Raw genomic sequence first — 22,934 nt, forward strand, 5'->3', positions numbered from 1 at the left:
AACTTCTTTGACAGTCAGTTGAACCCTAGTAAGTCCACTTTAGCCCAAGGTACCTCATTCTACAATAGTTACCTACATTTAGTCCCAGAAGTCAATCAACATCATCCAGTAGACCACCAACTACTATTGCAGCCTAGTCATCCAATTCAGGTGTACATTGCTACATTACAGATCTCTGCAGTGAGGTAAAAATAAATAATGTCCTCCAGTGTTCTTATTCTTCTACCTTCTCCATTACCTCATATTTATTTCTATTTTCTATATTTATAACCACCCTTTGCCACACTTAGGCTCCAGATAAAAATCAATATACAGCCATGATTTAGCATGGCCCAGGAATAAAACACTGGATCTTTGCTCTCTTATACAATAAACCAGGTTTCTTCAGCAGCAGAGTACATTTAAGCATTGAATGTGTCTCACTCCATTTATCTCTATATTTTCCTCCTCAAAGTAAAACCTGTTCATGAAGTATCTATAACATAAATAAAAAGCAATAGGAAAGTCTGTTCTAGCTAAATCAAGTTTCAGAAGCAGTTACTTTCTTTTTGCCACCTCAAATCATCACAAGCCCAAAGTTCACTATTTTGCTAGGACAAAATTCATTGGGCATTTCTGAAGTGGAGCCAATGCTGCATAATTTAATTTCTCATCTCCTATTAAAACTGCCAGGCTTACCATAATCAGAATGATAAATGCAGAGTCATAAGTCTTCTTTCCAACAGTAATGCCCATCAATACTTCAAACACAAACAATAGTGACATTTGACTTCATAAAAATTACCTGGTGCACCAACAACACTTAATTAAATCATTTAAAAACTGCTTTTGTTACATTTAATGAATGATATATTATACTGCAATGAAACATGCAGCAATACAAATACTTCACAATGCTAACAATTAAGGCTCACTTCACTTATGGCAATTGACAACACAAGTGCTCCTCACTTCATTCAGTTTGTGCATTCCAAATGAACTGGTTAGCAAAAAGGGTGCTTCTTTGCTAATGAGTTTTGTAATCAAGGCATCTATTTTAATTTCAAATTGGCTAGATTGGGGAAAATTGCTGAACTAAATGACTGGTTCTAATTAGGATTATAAAAATATTCATCATGCAGTAGAATTAGCACAAGGTCTTGATTTCCCTATATTTGCATATAGCTTTAGTTTAAGAGTGGAAAAAAAAAACTCCTGATAAATTGTCTTCCTTCTAATGAATTGAACAAACACTATATCTGTTTTAGTCGTCCTTTCATTTAAAGGCACTGATACATATTCATGATTTGTAAATGAAGTTAAGTGATTTCGATTCTTCAGTTCATTACCATATTGAAGAAGAAACTTCCATAAATTGCCTTTAAATATTCCCAATCTCAAGGGTTTAGTGCCTAAAAAAAATTTTAAAAAAATCCACCTTCACTAACATTTCAGTTTATCTGTTTGATTGAGTTCTGCCTGCCTGGGAGAGCTTCTGGCAGGTGGCTTGTCCAGCAAAGGACACATGATGTGTTTGTAGAACCTGATGTTCTCAGAAGAGCATTCAAAAGGCAGAGAGATGAAAGGCGTATTTGTGGTTAAGTCATGGGAACAGGACTCAATCTGGATTCAGTTTCTGACTTTGTTATAGCCCTTGGTGGTAGTTAGGCAATGAAACACTTTAATGACCTGTGCCTGAATACACTATCGACTCTCTGGGGACAATGCTTTGTCTGTCAGCTTTACGTTTAATTGCAAGCTCTCTGGGGCAGGGATTGCTTTACTATGAATGTGTAATACAACGGATCAGTCAGTGTGGTAGGAATTTCTAAGAGCAGTTACTGTAACGAGACTTGTGTTAAACATGAAACACTAAGTGTTCCTCTACGGCACAGCAACATACATTATTTCATTCCTCAGTATGATAGCCCTGTAGAAGTAATTGTGATTATGGCAGCTTCCTCAATTCTTTCTCCTCTGGGTGAAAAGAAGAATGCAGTAGGTGTGTCTCCAGCTTCATGCCACAGGGTGCTCAAATGCCAATGTGATGGGCACAAAATAAATTGGAGCGCTGAGTATTGCAGTCATAGCACTGGAACCACAGCCGTTGTGCTCTTCAGATGTCAATGAGCCAAGCTGAGAAATTAGCACCGGCGTGCTCTCTCACCTCACACAGTGAAATGGTGATTCTGCCAAGGGTTCATGCGGGAGCAGAAAGAGCTTTTTTACCTTGTTAAATATAATGTTCACATCTTGCTAAGAAAAGCTGAGTTTTACCCAAGAGGTTCAGTCTTGAGTCACCGCTGATAAAAGGAGAGGTTGTTCACACCCTGACAATTACACTTACATCTAAATTTCAGGACCAGGATTGCTGCTGAGGACCAGGTGACAGTTGTCAGTGCCTGCTGATTTATATCAAAATGCCATGTGGGGCAGTCACCAGCCCACCTTTTCTCATCATCTCCACACCTCAGTTCCTGAGGAAAGAAAACCTGAAGGCCTGAGCTAGAGTCGCATCTGAGTTCGGACATGCAGCAGCACACACAGCTTAATCTCAGCACAGCCGCATCGTGAAACCATTATCACAGAAACATACAGTCCAGCATTAGGATCTCCAACTTCAAGTGCAATATTCTCACCTGAACACTACCCTGAAGTCCCTACGCACCTAAATTTTTGTGAGGCAAAGAAAAAAATTAAAATAAATAAATAAATAAATAAATAAATAATGAAGACCAGGGGTTGGAGCACTTGCTAGAAATAAAGGAGAATACAACTCCCAAGACCCTGTGCTAGTGAAGCTGAGCAGAGCAGGTGGAGGGGGAGTGAAGCTCGAAACCCTGCAGCACTGGCACCCCCTGAGACACAGGGACCAAGGGTGTCCTTCAGAAGGACTGAGGCCTCTCAGTGTCCCAGCTCACTGACCTACTGTGACGGGGAAAGAGGAGATAAATTGTCTTACTCTCTGTGTGTATAAATTTTGACTTAATTTCTTCATATGACTCCACAAAATGGCTTCCCACAAAGAATTCCAGGGCAAGATGGATGACTGCCTGGAAGAAGTCGTCTAAATTTCAGGAAGAACATGAATCCAGGTTTGCCTTCCTCTCAGCATGTCCCACTGGATTTCTCTGGCAGCTCCCTACCCAGCTGGACACTGGAAAAAAACAAAACACACACACATTGCCTTACTGCCCTGTGCTGTACTGGGAGCCTGGGCTCAAACTCCAGGAGTGAATTTCACCTGGCAGCAGGGAGGCACTGCCCTTGTGGCTCTAGCTCTCTGTGTCTGGGCAATTAAAACTTTCCCACGTAGCTGCAGAGCTCTCTGGGACTCCCTGTGATAAATTCAGCAGTGTCTAATCGAGATAGTCAGGGCCCTGACATGTATCACAGTTAATTTTTTAGATCATAACTCGCTACATCTCCAACACTGAGGACATTTCCCCAGCCAGACCTGATACTGTGTACCAGATGCAATTTGGTGATACAGCCTGTGTTATCTTGCACATTTTATCACTTCGTTCAAAGTGATATTAAGACACCCCCTCCCTTTTGTTCACTTCCTCCTGAAGACTAAGCACTATGGAGAGAGAAGTCATTGCTTGCCAAACTCCTTGTTTATCCAGTTCTCCCAAATTCATAATGGTGTAGCTGAGGAATTTTAGAAGGTATGATATTGAACTATTCAGTCTCCCACCTCTTCCCAATCACCTTTTGGTCTGTAAAAGACAGGGAGAAGTGCATCACTTTGCATAGATTTCTTCTCTTAACAATAGTGATTTGAAATGCTCTAAATCTCTCTCCTAATTCTCTAGCCTGTTCTCATTTTTTTAATTCTTTTAAATAAATATTCATGCAAGAGGGCTGTGCATGCTGCTGTGAAAGAAGATTCAAAGTCATTCTGAATTAAGTTCCACGAAGCTGGAAACTCCCCTCCATTTCCACCTCCAGATTGATTCATTCCCCAAAAGGGTATGTGAGGTAGAAAAGTTGAGGCTATTGAGAAATAATTGGTTCCTTGAATAGGTGAGACAAATTAGGAAGCACTTGAAATACTAGGATTAGAAATATTAGCATGACTGCTTTTCATCAGGAGATGATTCAGAAAGACAACCTGGGTGTTCCAAGTTCTTAAAAAGCTAGGTAAAGGAGTGACTGGATTCACGACCAAATGGGGCCACTTCAAAATCTACATCCTCAGCCACTCTGAACATTAGCAATGAAAACTATAGCTCACGTCTAGACTGATGGACCCTGAGCTTCCACACCAATCCATAAAGCAGTGTCCAATGCCTTCCAAAAGTGATTAGCAACCTTTTTCCACTCACCCTCCTTCCCATCACACTTTGATACAAGGATCATTTCGAATGACTACCTACATACTTTTCTGCAAAAACATGAAAATTTGAGGATGAAATCCCATTTTCCCTTTGTATTGGTGTATATATATATATATAAATGCCAACACAGGCACTACTTGTGAGACCAAGCCTGACTCACAGAAAAACTGACCATAATGTTTACACAGCGCCCACTTTCTGCCAAGGGCCACAGGCTGCCATTAACAGAACCGACCCATGCGCACATCAGGTTGCACTACTGTATCAATAAAGCAGAAGCACACAAAGCTTTGGGAAGATACCCAAGATCGGTATGGCACTCCACCTCTTAAAGAAGAGGAAATTCATTTTTGGACATAAGATTTCTGTAAGTCCTGGCTTGACTTTTAAACCAGGTTCATGTGAGACTGGCAGCAGAAGTCCAAGCATAGGTAAAAAAAAAAAAAAAAACAGATCTGTGTAATGAATAAGCTAAGGGAGCAGGATCATTTGCAAGAACATTACAGAAGAAAAGGTAAAAAGATCAATAAGTCAATCTGCAGAGCATCTGCTGTGCCTGAACATCAAGGCTGAGAGTAAAAGAGAGCACCAGCAGGAGAAGTTGCAAGCATAAACTTATGATCAAAATCACACATAATAGTGGCATAACAGTGACTTGCTGGGAAAATTCACAACTAGAATATGAACACAGACAGGCATCACTTGCTCAGGAAAGGGAAGAAAAGCCTTATAAATCACAGACACATACACGTGTTCTGAGGTTCCAGGGCATTCTCCTAAGCAAGTTAAAAAGACTGTAGGAAGAAACTGTTTGGTGGGTTAAAAAACAAACAAACAACAACAACATGACAGCACATCCTAGAAACTGTTATGGCTTGGCCATGGTCAAACTGCAGGGGACATGTATTGATTGTGGCTCCACAAGGGTCTCAAAGTTCTCTATTATCCCACTTATTCACAATGAATACACCTACACTGGCAGAAAACCCTGATTTGGAAGGGACAAGTAAGTCTACTAGAGGACTGAATTCAAGATGTAGGTTTGTTTGTTTTTTTAATGTGTTTGTTGTTGTTTTTTTTAATCAACTAGAAGAATAGCCTAATATTGTCGTCCAATGTATAAAAGTTCACTAGAAATAGGAAGGTCTGCTTAGAACATAAAACTGATTAAAAAAGAGGTTTGAATTACTGCAGTGGAACTGTAGGTGAGAACACATTAAGAAAATTTTCTAGCAGAAAGGTCCAAAATATTGAATAATTTTATTTCACACAAAAGCATTAATATTGTTTTCTATTTTTATATACAGAACAATTTTAAAACCTTCTAATCTAGGCAGCAACCCATAGATTTTTAGTAGGGTGCTAGCTGTTGATTTTTCATTAATATTGTATGTAACAGCATACTAGGGGAAATGTATTTTCAGATTCATTCTATTGAATTTCCAAGTTGACCATTGCTTGCTTACAACACCATATTATTTTAAACTGAAATAAAAATAACATAAATATTAATCTGAAACCTATTTTTAATCTGCAAAGTGAAATGAAATTTACAAGTTTGTTTACACATTCATGAGAGGACGGATTAGATCTTCCCTTGTTCCTACTGTTGGGAGTCAAATTGTATGCATTTGATTTGTTTTCAGATTTATTTCCATGTTTAAATCTGTCTCCAAAATAAACACTACAAACAGACCTTAAAGGTCACACATACTTTTAAAGCTTAGAGAGGTGGAGGATTATGGTCTCCTGCTGTCCACTGACTTTCACCAGCACCTTCGTGGTCACACTATTTGTAGTTGAGTATTAGCAGCAGGTTCCAGGCTAATGATAAACTTTATATTTTACTGACCTTGCATGCACTTAAATCAAAAGGTACCTGTACTGTTCCCAGCAACAGGTTGCCCCCGGAAGTAAGAGATGTGTTTCGGTGCAGGTGAACCCCCACGGTCTGGATACACAAAGTAAGAAAGCAAGCACTTTTTGACCCAGCACCACCTAGTCTGTGCCAGACAACCTCATGCTGCCTCACAGGAAAATGGGCACAAAAGCAAACGACAGTGAAGGATAAGAAGAACCAGGCTGCAATTAGAGAATGAGCCCCTGACAACAGCATGAACTCTTTGGGTATCCTTCTTGCAACTTCAGAGCACTACTGCAGCCGCTCTGGCCACATATTTTAGGAGCTCCCAATATCTTTCTTCTGCTCAGAAGCAGAGAGATGAAGTGATTGTTGCCACTGGCAAGACCCCGTTATCATAGCTAAGAGAGAGGGCATGGCACAGCAGTGTGGGAAGGTGTGAGATGCAGATTTGGCTTCCAAAGATCAAGAGAGCAGCACAGCCACAACCACCGTATGGAGATGCACAAGACCTTGACAAAGCTACTTAAAGATTTAGAATTTTTAACCTAAAAGTCACTTTCTTCTTGTCATTGGTCTAACCCCCAACTAGCAGGTCATGGCTGACCTCCAGTTCCCACTCACCTGTGGCAGTACTCGTTTCCAGACAGACTGGAATGTTTAACAGTGGCCTCTCAGATGACTTCAGTCTGGAGCCTTCACACGGTAACCACTACCACAATCTATAGAACTGCCTTTGCACTCTAACAGCGCTGTCCGTATCCCAATATCAACCGTAACTCTGTAACTGCAATAAAGCTGCATGATCTGAATTAGGGTAACAATTCCTTGACAGTTCCTTCTAAGCCAAGATGCAGGCTTGTACCTGGGTTATGTTAAGCAAACACTTCAACTGAGAAAAGCACTGCCTCCTTGGTTGTTCTCAAAGATCAGCATCAAGACAGCACTTGGCATCATCTTTCTGAACACTGAGGAAAAGCATCAAGAGTGGGTCTTGAATACAAAGGCAGACAAAAATGTAAAGTCTGCAGTTCCCATTGCTTCATTTCCATCTGACCAACAAGCAGCAGACCACCTTTGCCTCCTCTGTGCTCTTACACTGTAGATAAGTATGTTCATTTCCTGGGATAAAAGGCAAGCATCCTCAGGGAGTTTCTAATTTGCATTTCATTTTTCTTGGCTCTCTTCTGAGCCGATGAGAACAGCAGAGGTGGGCTACACTCTGCAGATATCATTAGTTTGGAGGAGCAGGAGCAAAAACACTCCTGAGCCATTACCACAGTACTGGACCAGGGGAGCATAATTAACACCTCACATGCTAGTGGATGTGCATGCTTTGTATTTGATTTCTCTTTCCATTGGCTAACATGTCATAAAAAGGCCACAAAGCACTGGAAATAGAACTATAGCACTTCAACTCATGAGCAGACACTTCACATTCACTACAGCTGGACCTCGTTGCAAACACAAACTCAGCATGTCCTATCTGGCTTCTCACATCCATGCGTACCTCACCAGGTGTCTGTTTCTTTCAGGGCTGTCTTTGTACGAACACCAGTACCATTTTTAGTTTTTTAATCTCCTGTTTAAAAGTGGCATCAAACAATTCCATGACATCAAACAAATAGATTGGTCTTCCTAGCTTCCTTCAAAATCCCTGTTACAATGAACATCTGAATGCACAAAACTATTTGACATTTGACTAACTCCTTCTTGCAGTAAGTATTTGATACTATGAAAGGAGTTTATTTACAATAGCTTTGTGCTTGCAAATGTCACTCAAGCATCATCAGTAGCACAGCAGCAAACCACCTGGTGCCTGCCATAGCATTCTATTTACAAGGGGATGGAAAGGTTACATTGGGAAGTACAGCAGTAGTAGATTATTTGATTGTACTCTCAAGAACTACTTGTATAAAGATTTGTGGTAGCCTTTCATACAAAATGCTGTAAAATACCAGAGGCATGAAATTTTTGGAGTACTGTCCTACAGCAGGGATGTGAGACCGCCTATTTTTAAAAACCTCCCAAATAATTGTAGGAATTGAAAGTCCAACCCGGAACACACACACACTTGACAGATTAATGCAAAAAACTTAAAGTGTATCTTCAGCACATTTTTACTTTCCACTGTCTACAGATGACAGAAATGGAAGAGAGGAAAGAGAAAAGCTTGACAAGCTTTAAGGCTTCTAAAATTTGTAACTTGATAATCCAGTCTATGTCTTAGCTTTGTGCTGAAGTGGGGACCACTGTTCCAGAGGTGGAGCACACACTCTATAGCCTGATTTACAAGTCATTCTCTACCTGCATTGTTCAGGGTCTTTCAAGACAGATGAGTGCTACATAAGAGCAGACTTGTTAAGGACAAAGCTGCAGACTTAAGAGTTGTTTCACTAACAAAAGCACTGCGAAGTAATTTAAGGAGTTGCACAGCAGAATCCATCTGCTGCTGATCACTGATATCCAGATTAACCAACTTCAGTTGGCAAGCAGAACGAGCATCCCTTCATGCACAGCAGCCAGCTGTTATGAACTGACTCAGTCTCAGAGTGCTCAGAGACAGCTCAGCTGTCACTAAGACCTACAAATCAGATTTTTTAGAGCAGCTCCACATCATATCAAATGTCAGATTCTTTTCTTTTTTCATACCACTACCACTACTGACATTTCCATACCCATCACAATCACTGTCCACAGCTGACAAGTCCACTCCCTCCAGTCAGCTTGCTCTGTCACCAGATGGGTTTTGAACACACCTAAAACTGCAAGGTGAGAGCAGCAAAGCACGCTGTAATTTCTTCACCATCTCTGGAAGCACGTGGTTCTAGACACTATCCCTTTAAACACCTGGCTCAAGAACCATTGATATAGAAATCAATTGCTCACCTTTTGATCCAGACTATAGGCCAAGATCCACTCCTCCTGCTTGGGGTGGAAGAGCAGACTCTGGATATAGAAGTTCAGACGGTACTTCTGGTACGTAGCCCCTTCATCAGAGCTGATGAGAATGCTGCTCTCAATCTCTGGATCACTAAGAAGCATGATCTAAATATGAAAATAGAGAAAATACAGCGTTAATGGAAAAGTAAAATTGAACTTCATTTAAAAGTGAGATCATACAGCACTGGTTCCTGCTGGACGTATTCAGAACATTGTTCAACAGTATTAATAGCCCAAAAGATTTCCCAAGTAGTTTGTAGTTTTAGCATTTGGTTTCTTTTCTGTTTACTGATTCATTCAGTGATTCTGCAATTTCATTTTATTTTTGTCCAAATAAATTCAGAAAGCCCAACAGTAATGAAAAACGTTATGTTCAAGCTGATTTTGGTTGGACAGAGAAACTTCAGAGTGCCACATCAGGCTTTTCCTCGTGTTTTCCAGTTTATCACCTCCTTCCACAAGCATGGAAATCTCTCTCCAAAAGCACACAACAGGGCACTCCTGAGATTTCAAGCTCATCTAGCAGATTGCAGAGCTATGAATGAGAGCATCAGCTCACTGGAAACAGAATGCCTACCTGGGTCAGCTGCTGGCACCTGAAATTAGTCCACATGTGTATGTGCAAACACCGCTACATGATCTCATACATTATGCTCCCAATCTGTACAGTAGGAGATAGTCATTCACTCAACGAACATATAATTTTCCCCAAGCACAGGAAAGTGTTTGACCTCAATTTGTACAGGGACGAAAATGCTTTTGTGCCTCTGATTTTAATTAGAAAATTATTAGCAATATTTTAGAATGGGTTGATTCCACTTTATCAGGTGCCATGCTCTATGTAAATGTTATCAAGAAAAATGTTGTGGAAACATTAACACCATCTTATTAACATCTGGAGAAAACGACATCACATTAAAGCAAATGCCAACACCATAAAATAAAGGCAAACAGTGGGAAATAAATTAGAGCTGTGCTAAACACAGCAGGTTATTGATACACTAGCTGAATCAAATATAGAAACTGCCTTTCAACAGCAGAACACATCCAGGAGCTGCCTTTTTTAGCTGTGAAATGATCAGCTAACTGCAATTCAAGGCAGTTTTGTCCCATTTGCATGTCCAAGTAAACTTTTCTTATCCAGCTTCACAGAGCTCCAACCTCAAGATTATGATAGGGAGAAATATTAATTTTGACAGCAGCTATTTAATTACAGAAAATCAGTTAAAAGGAATAGTAAAACCCTTGGTATATTAGACCCTGATCAAGAAAAAAAAAAAAAGCACATTTTTAATCTTAAGTACTGCATTAACAAGGGAAAGTGAATATAATGCAAATTGTTTCTGATCCTTTCCATTAAGAAATGAAAAGGGCCTTTAAAATTAGAGTTGAATGTTGTTCCTAAGGAGAAGCCACCTCTATGAATCCAGCCTGAGCTCACAGCTCCTTCAACACCTCTCACAAAGACTCCTTACCAGCCTCACAGCACAATCCTCACCTGTTCCCACAGCAAACTACACTGCAAAGCCTGAAAAGTGCTGCACTGTGCTCTGCTGCACAGCATGGGCAACGGGAACCATCCCCACAGGAGACCAACTGCATGGGAATAAGTCTTAAGAACAGGTCCTCAAGGCCACCACCTGGAAGGAAGTTTGATACTTTTCTTCTACCTACACAAAACAAAATATGTATTTTATTTTGCTCCAGAGAAGAAAGATCTCTCCAGTATTTTAAGATATTTTTCTGACACTGGTGACTTAGACTTCAAGGGCATTTTGTCCCCCCAAATATACCCATGTACATCTAAAGCACGTTGCCTGTGCCAGACAGAACGGTAACATTAGTAAAAATTGTTTGCATCTGCAGAAAAGAAGAAGGATATAAGACTGCCAAGTATAGAAGCTATTCCAGAGAGATCTTACATTTAAAGAGAGGATAGTTTGGGATAAGATTTTCCACCTATTGTCACAAAAGGTTACAAAATTATTAATGCTGTATGATAAAAGGTCACTGTTAGCTGTCACTATGCTCCTTAACCGAGGGAAGATCTCTACGTACCTGACAGTACAGACGCAAAGCATCCACACACGATCTGCAACATGTATGTGGACAGTTCAAAAAATGGGTCAGAGGAGATAGAAAGGTGATGTTTCCACCAGATGGTTCACAAAGCCAGGCAAATAGTTCCCCTGGAAGCATCATGGTGGTTGCAAGATTAAATAATAAAACCACCAAGACAGGAAAATTAACAGCCAACCTTATTGAAAGATTAAATGGAAAGCTGGAATAGATTAACTACAGTTGGATCTTGTTGTTAGTGCAATCACATCAGTCACCCACCGCTCCTCACCTGGTGCTGATACCAACCCTGCAAAAGACTCCTCCGGTGTTTCCAAATGGAGAAAAAAAAAAACCCACATCCAACATCTCTGTTAGCATTCATTTCTCCAGGCAAGGCTGATCCAACACAAAGTAAGAAAGGAGGCTGATCCAACACAAAGAAAGGAAGAACAGGAGGCTCAAAGTAGGAAAAAAAGAAAGAAAGAAAAAAAAAGGCCATGTTCATGCAGCTAGGACTGGTCCCCACTTTTGTTGTGTTTGGCAAAAGTATTGGCAAGCAAGAAGAGTGGGCTCTACTTTATTATTGCTCGTCTTTTTTCTGCTGAAAGCTCGGGGGGATGGGACAACTTTTGGAAGGGGAAATAATAGGACATTTGTCAAAGGCCTGAAACTGTCACTTCTCATTATGGGACCAGGGTGAAGGATCCACCCCAGAAGAGATTTAGATTAATCGCTTTTCGTTAAGAGCCAATAAACAAACTCCAGTCAGAACGAGCATTGCTGCCAGCACCCTGTGTTGCCATTTATAATTGCCATAAGGAACAGCAAAGGAGCACCAGAGAGTTGTCAAATGTAATTTATAGTTTTTTAAGATCTAATCATTTTCTATAATATTAAATTAAATGGCAGCCTTTATTAAAAAGGAAATTACATTTCACCTTGCTACACTGTAGAATATATGCACACACAAAAAGTATTTTAATATATTAATAATCCTATATGTATATAAAGTATTATTTTCAGTTGCTGTCCTCTCTAGTTTAAGCAGACAGGAGATGGGGTGGCAGGACTGATTACTTTGAAGGGGAAGTCCTTGAAAACATATTTGAGATGGTTTATACTACACGGGATTTCCTCTAGAGCCTATAGTCTGGCCTCCAAAGTTCAGTAAGGAATGAATGACAAGAACTAGACAAAACAAAACAAAAATCAGCCTGAACTTTGGGTAGCTCCTTAGGGCATGAACTCAAAGGAAAAGAGCTGCCTGGCATATGGTGCATCTCTGTTTAAATCAGGAGCTCTGAGGACAATGATGACATACACAGAGCTGTTCTGAACGGACTCCAGTTCAGAAGAATACCAGACACTGGTGAAGAAAGTTCATAAAAGTGATATTCTTTTACCTTGAGAGATTACCTTGTAAGAACAACATAAACTACAATGAGATTTTCAGCATGTGATCAGGAAAAATATCCAGTGAATCAGCTGAATCCCTCAAGTGGATTTATCCCAGGAAATAAGCACAGGTTGCAGTCAGAAAGAACAAGGAAGGAAGGTGTCACGCCTATACCCGCCACAGCGTATTTGGTGCGGAAATCAGAGAAGTAGCAAAGAGCCACTGGTATTTGCTGGAGAGCATGTAGGACCCTTAAAGAGGCTGTGAAAGAATGCCAAATTGGGGACGAGGGAAAGTGACACCACATCACAAACCCATTCAATTGAAATGACCACTAAAAGGGCTGAGATAATAAAACTAAGGCAGGATTTGTAACTAAGAATATGAGTTCCTGCTATCCTGATTAAAATCCCAGCTGTGACACTGGGCTAATACCTTCCTCAGCCCTGGTTTCACACAGGGTATACCCAGGTGGTTGAGTCAATATGGTATCACACTCCTCTTCCCCTGCCCCAAGCTAACCAGGCACAAGATGACTTCGACCTGGAATATTGAACCACACCAGTAAGGAGCTAGCATACATCTCACTGGCACAACGCTACGCTGAGCCCAGGCTACTGGCTTGGAGCTATTAGTAGCCTGAGCTTGTACCTGCCTGAATCTGTCTACCATCACTAAGCTGAAGACTGCCCTGAAGCTTGGCACTCAGCTCTTCGCCCAACTCCCTTCACTGCTCTGCCTTCACTCTAAAGGCCTGCTTGGCACATCGCCTCTGTCCTTCTCCTTCAGCACACAGTGCACAGGAACAACCACCCCCAACCCTTCATCACGTTACCTGTATATAAAGCATCAGATTCAAACGCTTTACCACCACTCTTGCTCCCTGGTTCTGTGTTGTCCCAACATAACAGAGATCCATTTTGTATACAGCTGAACCATTTAATAAACTACCTCTGGACAAAAACTTAAAGAACATGCCACATAAAAGGCATTTTTATTAATATTAGTTTTCATTAAATCCTTTTATTTTTGCCAACCAACATAAATTTTGTTTTTAAATTACCACTGTGCATCTCTTTAAATCAGCATGGAGAAGTTTTATAGGTACAATATCTGCAGCAATAGTATCACTGAGCTACATCAGCAGGAAGCCTCCCAGTAAGTGAATAAAGAAGACAGGTTCAAAATAAATGACTTTTGTTCCCAGAAATAAGTAGATAGCATTAAACCATTATGTACTGCCTTCTGATTTTCCTCTTCTCTTTTTAATGTGCTTTTAATATGTGGGCCTTTTCAGAGTTTCTGGTCACATTTTCATTTCCCTATAGAAAGCGCTATTCTAAAAAGAAATAAACATAACAGCTTAAAAAAAAAAAAGTCCACCTACAAACCACCCAACCCTCCATAGCTACAAAAGAATCCCAGGTCCTTAGCGGTATGTCAGCAATTTGCTTTGGATCACTGCATTGTTCTCTTCTGCAACTGAGAAAGTAGTTCTGCCACAAACACCACTGCAAAAGCTGAAACTCCAGGTTTGCTCTTCACACCTTCATTGTGATTTCTCTATTGAAAGTGCTCAGCTTACACTTTTTTTCTTCTGCTTTCCCATTTTGATTTAAAACATTTAAATGATTGTATGATCCCACGGGACCTCCAGAGGTAAATCTACTCCCAGAAGTTCCATATTAGTTTTGTGTTTAAAAAGCCAGAAAGTTTCAACACTTTAAGCTAAAATGCCAGTTCAAATGGAGAACTTTTCTTTTGTTTGGACTTATTAAGCCATTTCCTTTTTTTTTTTTTTTTGAAACAAAAAAAAAATCTAATGATATTTAAAGGCTTAAAGATATAAAAATCATTTTCTTTCTACAAAACATCAATTTATCACAAGTGTTCAATGTGAAAGGTTTGGAAATTTCTTATGGGAAAACTAACTTTACTACTGAAGCACTTTAGATTAAAGGTTGACTATCTGAAAATTCTCACTAAAAACTTGTTGGTTGTTCATTCTTTTCCCATTCTTCTTCTCCTACATCATTACTCCAATTTACTTGTCCTGCATGCTACATTGTGCTCACAGAGGTTTATAGCCAACTTCAACAATTTTAAACCATAGCTACAAAGCATACCTGATACCTTTCTATGCCAATACCACAGAGGACAGACATAACTCACAGCAAACAATCTCATCCTTCTTTCTTTCCCCACCATTTGTTAGTTCAACTAGAAAACTTTTGTTTAACCAAATCAGCCCAAATCCTTCCGAGACAAAAATGTATTGGTGTCACAAATACTTGTCTCCTTACCATAGTAATATAAATTACTATGTAATAGTAATATATCACCCATAAAAATCAGCACTTAGCTTAAAAAAATAAAAATAAAATAAAAATAAAAAACGTTCCATAATTGTGGACTGGTTTAGAATGCACACATAAACTTCATACAAAATTTTTATAGAAAATCTTCAGAAAGTACTACATACCTGCTTACTGTCCTGTAGATATACTGAGAAAAGGAAGCAAAAGAAAGCCAACCTCTACTTTCCAATCACCAAAACCAGCGTATCAGGGAAGATAGGAGATGTCAATGACAAAAATCTGCTCTAGAGAGAAGACCTATTTACACAATTAAAGCAAAAAAGAAATCTTCCCTCAAGCTCTAGCACAATGTGCCAGCCCTGTTTGGAGGGTGGCATGCACATGGATGAGAAGGTCCTCAGCTCTCATAACCACCTCATTCCTTAGCCATCAACAGCTCTGATGAGAGGGACACCTGTTCTCTCAAAAGCCAGGTAAGACAGCTATGAGAAGGGCAACAGCATCCACATAATAATTCTTTGAGTCCAAGAAGATTAGAGTCTTTGCAATCCCTTGCGCTTGGTCTAGATTCAGATTTTGAATTCCTGCTCACTTCACATGACTCAAAAACTTCCTTAAAGTTAAGGACAACCTATGGGCATCAGTCAAACAGTAAAGATGCACTGAGCTTTCATGAGAGATGAATTGCCTGGACCTAACCTGTTTCAACTTCTTGTAACTTCACTTCTTATTGCCTTAAATTTATCATTAATAACGGATTTAATTAATGAATATAGCACCAGATTACCATCTCTCAGAACCATAACGCTGTAATCTTAAAGGATGAAGTGCACTGCTCTCACTTTATAAGGGTTTATGAAGCATGTGTTATAAAAGTACCTCAACCATAAGGCTTTTACACCTTGGCACTCACTTCAATACAATCCCATAAAATCCAAGCAATCTTTAAGTGTTAAAGGTGACTTTCACTACTGTATTTATTATTGGATAATGAAAAATGAGTCAGACACCCATAGAAAACTGAGCAATGAAATAGAGTTTCCTGAGAGTTTTACATTGGGTCTGCATTATATGAACCGTGACCAAAGAACCAAATGGCCCTCTCAAGACCTTTCAGGCACTTCATGCTAACCTCTCTCCAGAACTTCCTTCCCATCAGGACTTATGACTGATTTTTTACTCTGTAGAATTCCATTGCTCATCACTGAACTTTCCAGATGTCAACAGCTGTTTCTGGGTGAATCTAACTCCTAAGAAGACTATTTTCCATGGACTCTTCGTGCTGTGCTGGAGACTACAGCTGTGGACTACAGTAAGTTGATTTGAGAAGACAGCACAAATCTGTCACAGAGATGGGGGTCCCATCTCCAGGTTCCCCGTCTTTCCAACACTGAGATAGAAAGATGAAAGTATATCTTGCTGTTCAACTACGTGCAGGGCCTACACTGTCTTTGTAGGACATTTTGCCATTTGTAGAATGTATGTTAAAGATAAGTATCATCACAAAGTAGAGGGTAAAAAGCTACAAAAGCAATCGTTATTTCTTTTTACCCTAAAACAGAACTTCCTGCAATACTGGAGCACAAAAGACGATGCCACTTGGATGCTGCTTCTTTTTTTATGAATATCCTCTTCTGAAATGTAATATGTAATTTTTCTGCTATACCTTTGTTACACACTCATTTAGACAACCCACCTTCAAAACTGAGGGTTAGCAAGTTTCGTAAGTTGCTTCCCAACAATATTCTACCTAGATATCAAAAGCATTTTTGTCAATGAGGAACAATGTGAGCATAAAACTGCTATGCAAGCAGTACTCCAGGATCAAGCACACAAACCCCAGGTTCACTGTTACGCTGAACAGTCCCTCAGCAGAACCCTGATACTGTCAGAAATAAAACTAAGAGTAACTACAGCCAATTAACATATGCCTTGACTGGACAGAACTTGGGACCAGTAGTTCAAGGTAAGTCTGGCCTATGAGGGTGAATAATTTATGTGCATGAGATACTAGTACGACACTCATACACTACATATGAAGTTAGAATATATATAGTTCTAGCTTATGCTACATACTGTTGGCTCATCCAAGGAAGAGTACACATTTCAAATGACAGCGTCTCAGCAACTCTTTCATTTCCTTCTTTCAATGATTAAAAAGGATGAAGATGCCAGAAAGACTTTGAGGAGAGTCTGAGAGCAGTTTTGTGGTAAAAGAGTAATTATCATCCTCCTATCTGAAGATCCACAGGAGTGATATCATCCCAGCACTTACATGATTAACTCTGAGGAAAGAGATTAGCAAAAGCACATCAAATAAGGACCAGCACCACGTTGCTTTCTCTAAGGAGATGCACATCAGCTTAGCAGACTTGTTTACAGTGAGTAACCCTGGTTAATCTTTCTGACCTCTGTTGTTTTTCATATCTAATTATATCCAGTTTACAATTACAATTAATTCAGATTGGTACAAAATTAAACAGTCTCTTGGCATCACAGCCATACCTGCCTATAATTGCCATACCAAAACAAAACACTTCTACAGAATACCAAGCTCACACACCCCATCCCCTATGGAGAGAAAACTTCATTTAATTACCACCTCCAGCAGCTGTGCAGGAGCACAGATGTACCTTGCAGGGTGCCCTGAGGATCAGGAGCAAATCTAGGCTAAATTGGATACAGAGCAAGAGCCCCTGAAGGAAAACCACTCTGCCCTCCTCTTTGGCAGGTGTGAAAATGAAAACATATCATGACTCTAAGGCTTGGGCAAAATCAGAGCTGGGAAAAGAACTCAGATACTCTAAGGCTGCTGTCCTAACCTACCCACAATACCAATCCCAGGCTGGATCCTATTTGCATGCATAGGAGCAGGATAAGCCATCATACTAGACCCAACAAAGCAGAACATCTCATCTTTGTTTTACTGCTAAGCAGGTCAGAACAACACGTCTCTCCATTTTCTCTTGTCTTTTTGGCACTGGACACGTGTACTTTTCACTTTTAATTACCAGGCACAGCAAGCATTTACTTGTTAAATTTCAGGTGCCAGTGGGGATGGAAGCTATCCAAAAAGCGTGTGTTTGACCTGGCAAAGAGTCACTGATTGGCAACAGTCATGTGCTTGGTTATAAAACCTTTTCATTGTCACAGCAAGGCAGAGTTTACCCAAAGTTAGTTCATCTCATTATACTCTTGTTACAGCTGCACATCCTCAGGGTCCCCACAGCTCATCAGAGCAAAGTCCTTTGACACAATAACCCCACCTTTCTGTTCCTACTCTGATACTGCTTGCTGCTCGTAGAGAGCTCCCATTCAGATTGCCCAAGGCATTTCCATGTTGCAGTACTTTCATGCATAATGCCCCTCTGTGAACTGCCAAACAATTATAGGCATCACCACCTATAGCTGGTTTTGTATAGATCCTGTTTGACTACGGCTTCCACGATTGGGCCTGGACAAGAAGTAGAAGAAACCCTAGCTGGTGATTCGAGGCAACAACCAGTGCTTCCATGAGAAAAACAGACAGTAAATCAGGGGACAGATGTAAAGCTTCTGACCTATGTATGCTTTGTTCTCGAGTCTGGTTTTCTTCACAGCATAGCTAGACACGATACCTTTTCACTGTTCTCCATTCTACATAGGAAAGCCCTAACTTTTGTAACATCCATCACAGGGCTTTGTCGTTACCAGCTTTTTGTACTGGCACAGAACAGCTCTGATCCCAAACTGTGTGCAGAGAAAAAGGAAAAGCGATATTCACTGTTATAATTATATGTTATTTGAGTAAATGCGTGGTTGTGCTATTCTCCATAGAACTACAAAGTAATTTTCACCATTACGGTAACTTACCATGTAAGCAGAAATAGTCACATAAAATAATGTTATCATTAGGGATAGGCTGTGTGCACCAGGACTGCTGGAACTGAGAATACCATTTATATAAAAACACTTCTTTGATTATAGGTCTCACCTGGGAGAACACTTCACATGTGGGAATAAGTTTACTCACAGTAGTTGCCCCATTATAGAAAACAAAGAGATGTGCATGGATAGCTCCTCATGGGGGTAAACTTTTGTAGCCCGTATACAACAATCTATTTAATTTGAGGACAGTAGAGTGTTTCATGACTGTTTAGAAAAATAAAAACTGTATTATGTATCTCCCTTGAGGCCATTAAACATGAATACAATTTTAAATGCATCATTGCTTTTCCACTGCTTACACACTTTATTTTTCTGCTTTTTAGTCAGATTGCAGAGAGAACACAGACAACAGTCAGCTTTATCAATGTTCACATCCAGATGCTAATGATCTCAATTTACTTACCTAGCATCTATTACCCATGTCACTCACTGTTCTAAATACACTTCTCTTCCTAACATCGCCACACTAGAGAAGAAAGCTGAGGAAGTAGGAGAAGGTCTGTTTTCTGGACAGGAGGTTGAGGCATCCAAAAATTAATGGTTAAAATTACAAAACTTGATGCCATTGCAGTGCTCTGCACAGCAGCACTCAGCCCTAAGCTATTCACTGTGATTACAAACTCTGCCTGGTAAACTCAGCTGCCAGAGATCCTAACATCTGGGAAGGTTCAGGACTGAGAAACAGGATTCACAGCTGCCAGCTCACTCACTGGCTTTCACATTTCTTGTTAGATTTGCAAAAGTAACTTCACAACTTCAACACAACCCTGACACTTTGGTTTAGGAATCAACCATCGCAAGTCAGAAATGTGCCCAAGCTGACTCCACCTTTCCAACCATTTCCAGGTCCTTTGGTTCCATGTCAGATAAGCTTTTTTTTTTTTTTTCTTGTCAGAAAAAGGATGAACAGATTTTGTTAAAACAGAATTTAAGGGTTGTGGGATCTACTGCAAAGAGCAGCACCAGTCTTTCCTCAGAGACATGAGGACATAACAAAGAGTTGATTTCCCAGAATTATTAGAAAACTGCAGCCTGAGTTTTCTCCCCTGCCTCTGTGGTCCACTTAGAAAACCTCGATCATCACACTCAGAGTCCACCAACATCTGTTTGTATACAAAGAAACTGGGCATTTGAGGGTAGACAGGCCCAAAGGCAACAAACCCTGGCTAGCATAACAAGACACCCTGAGATGTCCTGAAATGCTTCTCTGAGATCTAGCCCAGCTAAACTCCATGCTGAAGAAAAAAAGTTCCTAAAAACAGCCAAGCAAGGGCTTCCAGGATTCACAGTGCTGCTTGGGGTAACACATTTTACATGGAGTTGATCAGAGATGAAATTAGTTATTGGATTTACACTGTAAAAGGCAGATGTGCATATCTGGGAAGAGCATATCTGGGGAGCACGGATGTGGGAGGGGAGTAACACGCAGTGAAGCCAGAGCTCGATGGATTGCTGAACTCAGTGGCCACAGCACTGTGGTGTTCAGGCACCCCACGTGACAGCATGGCTCTCTTCTCTCTCAGAATATTCTATGATCCTGACCCTGCAGACTCTGCTAGTCTGCTCAGTGAAGATTATAATTCACCCAATGACCAGTGCTGAATTTCTTGATTCTTCACTTCAGAAAAAAAAAAAAGAAATAAAAAGACATTTTACCACAGATTGCTGGGTTTGACGGTTAGGGTTCTGGGGTGCAGTTTGCTCTTTTGTCTTCCTCAAAGCAAAATAACTGTCTCCTGGTGAACCAGCTCTAATCACTGAAGACCAAGGTTACAACATTATTGAGTCTCACACGGACCCACATGCCCCTTTTCCAAGGGCTGCTCTCCACCCATTCTCTTATTTTTCCTCTTTTTTAATAACGGGACGTGCTGACTCATTACTATTGATTGATTACCCCGCTGCCTGGGAAGCACTATTCCCCTCCTCATTAATTCAAAATTACCTCATTTTTCATACTTCATAAATTAATATATTATTGGAGCTGCAGTAGTAAAGGAGATAGCCCTGTTCCATCGAGGGGTAGGGAGGGCGGAGGAAGGATGGAAGTCTCACAAACTTGCCCTATGTCAGGATCTGCACCTCAGCCTGCCCTGCTGATGGGCTGGGTACAGGCAGCCCCTACGAGGTGATGCATCCTGACAGTCCCGCTTTGTCCCTGTAACCAAGGCAGGGCACCATGAAAAGCTGCTAAAAGCCTGCTCTGCTCCACTTCATAAAGCAACGGTCATACTAAGTGACAAAACTGCAGCCTTATTTTAGTGGATATTATAACTTCTGATCTGTCCTTTAACACTTGCTGACTAAATCGGAACAAACTGCCTCTATTAAATACTGTCAGCCAACGCCGGGAAGTCCACATCTAAATGTGGATGCGATCTTTCCAGTTTTACCCCATCTTTATGGCCTCGTACCACCCTAAGGCTCCCCTAAGGAGCCCGACTCTAGCAATATGAGGTGAAGAAGGCAGAGAGCAGCAGGAGAAATCATCCAACTGCTAGAAAGCCAGGCAAGGCAAGGCAGCCTCATCAGAGATCTGCACCAGTATCCATCCTGCCAAGCTGAATCTTACCTGATAACTGACCTTATTTTTTTTCCTCCAAACATTATCGCAAATACTGAGCAAAAAAATAAATAAATAAATAAAACAAAATTAAAAAAAAAAAAAAAGACATATCAGCTTGGGTTTCTCCCTTCACAATCTGAGTCTCTAGCCATTCCAATAGACAATGAAGTGCAGTGAAACACTCATAAACCAATCTTATTTTTTTTCATTCATCTTCTGAGGATGATCAAACAAATTGTATGTCTAAAGCTGTAGATATTGCAGTTACTGTCCGCAAACTGTGCCAAACAAACCCTGCTTATCTACTTGGTTCTTGCACATAAAACAACTTAGTAAAGCATGCATGGCAAGTTAGCCAAGTCCAGAGTTTGAGCTTTGTTTTGCATTTCCCTAAAAGCTGTGTCTACTTTCATTTAAGTGGCCATTTTTTCCCATGATGCAAACCATCCCTCATAGTCAAAGCTCCAAGACAGCAGCTAAGCAGGGAATTCAGGAATACAGTTCCAGTCCTTGGTAGGTACATGATATGGCAGGTGTGTGTCTGATTTTTTCTTATTTTACTTATACATCTTATGTCTACAGTTACTTTCATCAACTAGACTTGCAACATCTGTGAAGACTAAAATGATGTTTATTTAACAAGACATTTTCCATAAAGCCAACTTAGCTTTCATTTTACTCTGTATCTTTATTAATTGAACCCTGTATTAGGGTTCCATTTGCTTTCAATACTTAACTAAGCACTACCCAAACGTGTATCAAATGAGTTCTGAAACATATGAAAAATATAAGTGAAAGTTATGGTAATGGATAAGCATAAAGCCATGAAATGCAGGTGCATAAAGGAAACTCTAAATCTGGAGTTTCATAATATATGAATGCTTTCTTCATAAGTGCTGCAACAATGGCTTTCAATGCAGTATCTTTAAGATATGTATAAACAGAAAAATACCCATCTCTCTTCTAATCCTCTTGCCTCCAACACTATTAAATAATGCCACATGCAAGTATTCTGTTAATTATCTGGGTCCAGTCCTGTTCTAATTATTGATCAATGATGAAGAACCAGAGCGCACCCTCAGCAAGTTTGCTGATGACACAAAACTGGGAGGAGTGGCTGATACATCAGGAGGCTGTGCTGCCAGTCAGAGGGACCTGGACAGGTACTGGGCAGAGAGGAACCTCATGAAGTTCCACAAAGGCAAGTGCAGGGTCCTGCACCTGTGCAATGCGCTCTAGGTGACCCTGCTTGGCAGGGGAGTTGGACTAGATGATTTCCAGAGGTCCTTTCCAACTTCAACTATTCTGTGATTCTGTGATCTCAAATGTGTTTATTTTTAGAAATACCCAACACGAGCAGTGGTTGAAGTTCCGTAGTTTTTGTTTGTTTTTGAATGCATCTGTTTTTCCAGAGAAATGCCTGAAAAAACCTCAAGGATCTCAAGTTTTCATGTTCATGCAATGAACTGAAATACTGAAGGACAGCCTTCCTCAGTGTACATTGATCAGATTGTCCCTGTTTTAGGAAGAGGGAAACATC

The 22,934-nt window shown here is 40.3% G+C and overlaps 1 protein-coding gene across 4 annotated transcripts in view; it reads right to left on the reverse strand.

Moving 5' to 3' along the window:
• SORCS3 (sortilin related VPS10 domain containing receptor 3) overlaps positions 1-22,934 on the reverse strand; it is a 307,083-nt gene that overhangs the window by 127,482 nt on the left and 156,667 nt on the right. For all 4 annotated transcript variants that reach the window (XM_013174527.3, XM_067000505.1, XM_067000506.1 and 1 more), the window contains exon 4: positions 9,073-9,231. In XM_013174527.3, coding sequence (XP_013029981.2) covers positions 9,073-9,231 — 159 coding nt within the window. The remainder of the gene's footprint in view (positions 1-9,072; positions 9,232-22,934) is intronic.

The sequence above is a fragment of the Anser cygnoides genome, chromosome 7 (assembly GCF_040182565.1).
Source record: "Anser cygnoides isolate HZ-2024a breed goose chromosome 7, Taihu_goose_T2T_genome, whole genome shotgun sequence".
NCBI lineage: Eukaryota > Metazoa > Chordata > Aves > Anseriformes > Anatidae > Anser > Anser cygnoides.